General features: G+C 47.1%; 2 protein-coding genes across 4 annotated transcripts; one reads left to right on the forward strand and one right to left on the reverse strand.

The window, feature by feature from the left end:
• The first annotated feature begins 16 nt into the window (after window positions 1-16).
• Window positions 17-1,243, forward strand: PV07_12715. 2 transcript variants are annotated; one of them, XM_016400268.1, is made up of 3 exons: window positions 17-433; window positions 482-766; window positions 820-1,243. In XM_016400268.1, exons 1-3 carry the CDS (start codon window positions 157-159, stop codon window positions 1,083-1,085), a joined length of 828 nt encoding a protein of 275 aa, XP_016242083.1. In that variant the 5' UTR covers window positions 17-156; the 3' UTR covers window positions 1,086-1,243. The 2 variants fall into 2 exon arrangements, with proteins under 2 accessions (XP_016242083.1, XP_016242084.1); XM_016400269.1 differs by having other exon boundaries at window positions 482-1,243.
• Window positions 1,039-1,793, reverse strand: PV07_12716. Of its 2 annotated transcripts, XM_016400271.1 has the most exons (3): window positions 1,592-1,793; window positions 1,504-1,525; window positions 1,039-1,447 (listed from the first exon to the last, which is right to left on the reverse strand). In XM_016400271.1, the coding sequence occupies exons 2-3, from the start codon at window positions 1,507-1,509 to the stop codon at window positions 1,244-1,246; spliced, it is 210 nt and encodes a 69-aa protein (XP_016242086.1). In that variant the 5' UTR covers window positions 1,510-1,525; window positions 1,592-1,793; the 3' UTR covers window positions 1,039-1,243. The 2 variants fall into 2 exon arrangements, with proteins under 2 accessions (XP_016242086.1, XP_016242085.1); XM_016400270.1 differs by having other exon boundaries at window positions 1,504-1,793.
• Window positions 1,794-3,257: the final 1,464 nt, after the last annotated feature.

Below are 3,257 nucleotides of genomic sequence, written 5' to 3' on the forward strand. Positions count from 1 at the left end.
TGACTTCCCACTGACTTCTCTGACTTCCCACTGACTTCTCTGACTTCCCACTTCTCTGACTTCCCACTGACTTCTCTGACTTCCCACTGACTTCTTTTGACTTCCCACTGACTTCTTTGACTTCCCACTGACTTCGAGGTATACGAGTACGCAGTCATGCACTTTAGCCTGGAATCCCGGTGCGCTCCATGTATCGAGAAGGATCAGCAGTGCTCTGTGAAAGCTGGATCGCTAGTGTGCGAACAGTGCTTTCCTTCTACCCATACTTCCTGCCTATTCACGAGGCTACGCCCCCAACTCGTACGACTTCCGGATTTGCAGCCGTCTGAACTGAAACAGTCCGACCAGCATTTTCGAGTCAAATGTCCTCGAGGCTGTGATGGGGGGAGGGAATTACGTCTCGATGATATGGTTTTACATTGGCAAATAACTCGTATGTTGCCTAATTGTTCTTGAGGGTTAAGCACTGATCGATATTAAGATCTTAAACCCCGGAGTCGTCGATGCGGAAGTTGTGGTAAAGGATTCTCTGGTTCTATGCAGCTACTCAAGCACACCTACAAAGAGAAAAAATGTCGAACCTCAAGGCCGACCAGGGAAGAGCTCAATAAACTGCGAGACGACTTCCTAAAAGAGGTTGCGAAGGGAGAAGGTGTTCTTCAAGAACAGGCATCGCTAGGACAAGGTGAAACCTCCTGTGGAGGGAACGCAGAATTTCCACAGGAATGTACGGGTAATGTACCCGTGTCCCAAATGTTCCCTCCTGGTAAGTGTATATCCATTCCCAGCCCAATAAAGACATTACGTGACTGGTTGTAGCAGAATATCACTATCGCTCAAGTATAACTGTCGGAACACTTCTGTCTATGGTATTGGCAAAGGATGAGGCAGCGGAAGAACGGTCCTGGTCTCCGGAAAAGTTCTTTCAATACTCCCTGCAAGGGAACATGGTCTTCCGCTTGGGAGAAGCGAATACGGCTACATTCACGATCGAGCTGCCCTTCGGACGGGCATTTGACAATTTAGATGTGTCGTCACCAAGTACTATCCAGCAATTCATTGCAGCCACGCACCCTCAATCATAGTTCACATTTATGGCTTTTGCTCGAGCACTAAGCCTCCAGTCTCAGGTGCTGTCAAGTTTAAGTCTATTAGAGGATGATCATCGAGCCGCTCTATAGCCCGCACAGTATATTCTCCATTCAGCTTGACTCCTAAAGTGAGAAAAAAATAGCTCCTCCCCCTATTTCGGTCGTTCATCTTCCCTGGAGTGATAACCTTCAAAATATCTCACAACCATCCCCTCGGTTACTTTGATCCAATAGCCTTGAGGGTTGGTGATATTCTCCGTTCGTCCGTCCAGGTAACTTACAACCGCCGACTTTGCCCAGAGACGATAGGTCCCCTGCGTCTCAATTTTGTCGTTCGCTGGCGGTTCTCCATGTTGCTGTTATGATGATAAGATACTAGGTAGACGATAAAGATGTGAAGGCACACTCATACAGGCATCGCTATTAAGTAGAAGCTGTATCAGAGTCAGTCGATGCTTGACACTCTAAGAGAATGGGATAAAATAAATAAAGGATCTGACAAGAAAATCGGTAAAAAGATATAACCTGAAGGGTGAAAAGGTGCCGTTATTCGCAAGGGGCTCCTATTTGAGAAATTTGTGGTTCCAATATATAGACAATGAAACCCCACTTCACAATCCGCTTCAAACAAACAAGTCTTTCTTCCCCCTCTTACATATTGGCGCGGATTTTGTATTTATAACGTCTATGCTCCTATGGCTTTATGTCTATCTCAGTTCGATTGAACCCCCTCAATCTCTCTATCACGATACCCATCCTGGTTCGGTCGAGCGCAGTGTCAAAAGGGGCCTGTTGGAAAGCACAGATAGGCTCTTTACATCACGAGCGATCTAACAGTCTCGGCTACGACCAAATTTTCACATGCCGCGTGACACCACATTAGCTGCATCATCCGATGAACTCTCGATGAACTGGTAGGGAGGATATCCTATCAGATCTTGAACACTACAACCCCTCATCATTGTAACGATGGAGATGGGTTTTTGGCGTCCAAAGTTGTCTTAGGGTAATGAAACCGCTGTGAGGCATTGTCATTGCCATTGTAATATCGACCAATTATTCTATGACACATGCTCAGTCACGCGAATGCGGAGTTGTGCGATACGGACGAGACCGGACCCCTGGTCACCAGTTGCAATGGACACCCCATACCTGATTCAATGACGTCGTTTCTAACAACCCTGATTGTCTCCGTTATCGGATCCCCAACAAAGGTCAGCGATAAAGTCAGTCAGTCCATTAGGGAATTCTGTTTCTGGGGGTGAATTTCGCAATATAAACACATAACGCCTCGCATTTATTTCTTCCCTCAGTCACACCTACGAGACTTGCGAGTATCTCAACCGGTTGCCTTTCGACCAAGTGAATCTTTCAGATATGCAAACTTGAGAGACGGAGTAGTTCGGTCAAATGAGAGTTATTACCGTTTGTTTCCGCTTGCGACCCTTTTCACGATCGGATGAGATTTCTACTCTGAAGGGAGAAGCATACTGCCACGCAATGAGGGGTCAAGATGTCTCGGAAAGTCGACGTGAGGATCCATTGTCAGGAGGACAGCCGGTACTTGCTGTGAAGGAGGGCGAAGCCGCTGGGAGGACTGGGTCTCTTTAGGACTCGTGGGAGCTTGCGGTCGACCGTGAGGAATCCGAGAATAGAGGTTATCGTACGGTGTATCATCTCGCTATCCGAATTGGAGACCTAATGAATATCAATCGGCTCTAAAGACATCGAGTTCGAGGTGAGGGGGCTGGTGGTGTCGCATCACGTGACTAGTGCCGCGTGTTCTTGTGACTGAACGACACTATGGGGTCATACGTTACAGATGGTAAAAAGGTACCTCAAATAACTCAATTCTAGAGTCATTTAAGCCATAGTAATACTTATGTCACATTCTGAGAATGGGCCTCGGCTGAAGACTGATTTGGCTCCACCAGATTCGGTGAAGCAATTGCGGTTGTCAGATATACATCCAGAAAGAGCCCTTTGTATGAGCCAACCTAGTCACCCTTGACTAGATCTCAAAGGATCTGTTGATAGAAAGGTCTAGAAATGGGTCAACTAGAGAAAAGGGCAATCTACTATTCTCCCCTTTCGCGGGTGATGATGTTGTCCAGGGGTCCTTCCCTCTCTTCCATTTGAGTCTGCGCGCCCCGAAGCATACTCAAT

The sequence above is a fragment of the Cladophialophora immunda genome, assembly GCF_000835495.1.
Source record: "Cladophialophora immunda strain CBS 83496 unplaced genomic scaffold supercont1.81, whole genome shotgun sequence".
Taxonomy (NCBI): domain Eukaryota; kingdom Fungi; phylum Ascomycota; class Eurotiomycetes; order Chaetothyriales; family Herpotrichiellaceae; genus Cladophialophora; species Cladophialophora immunda.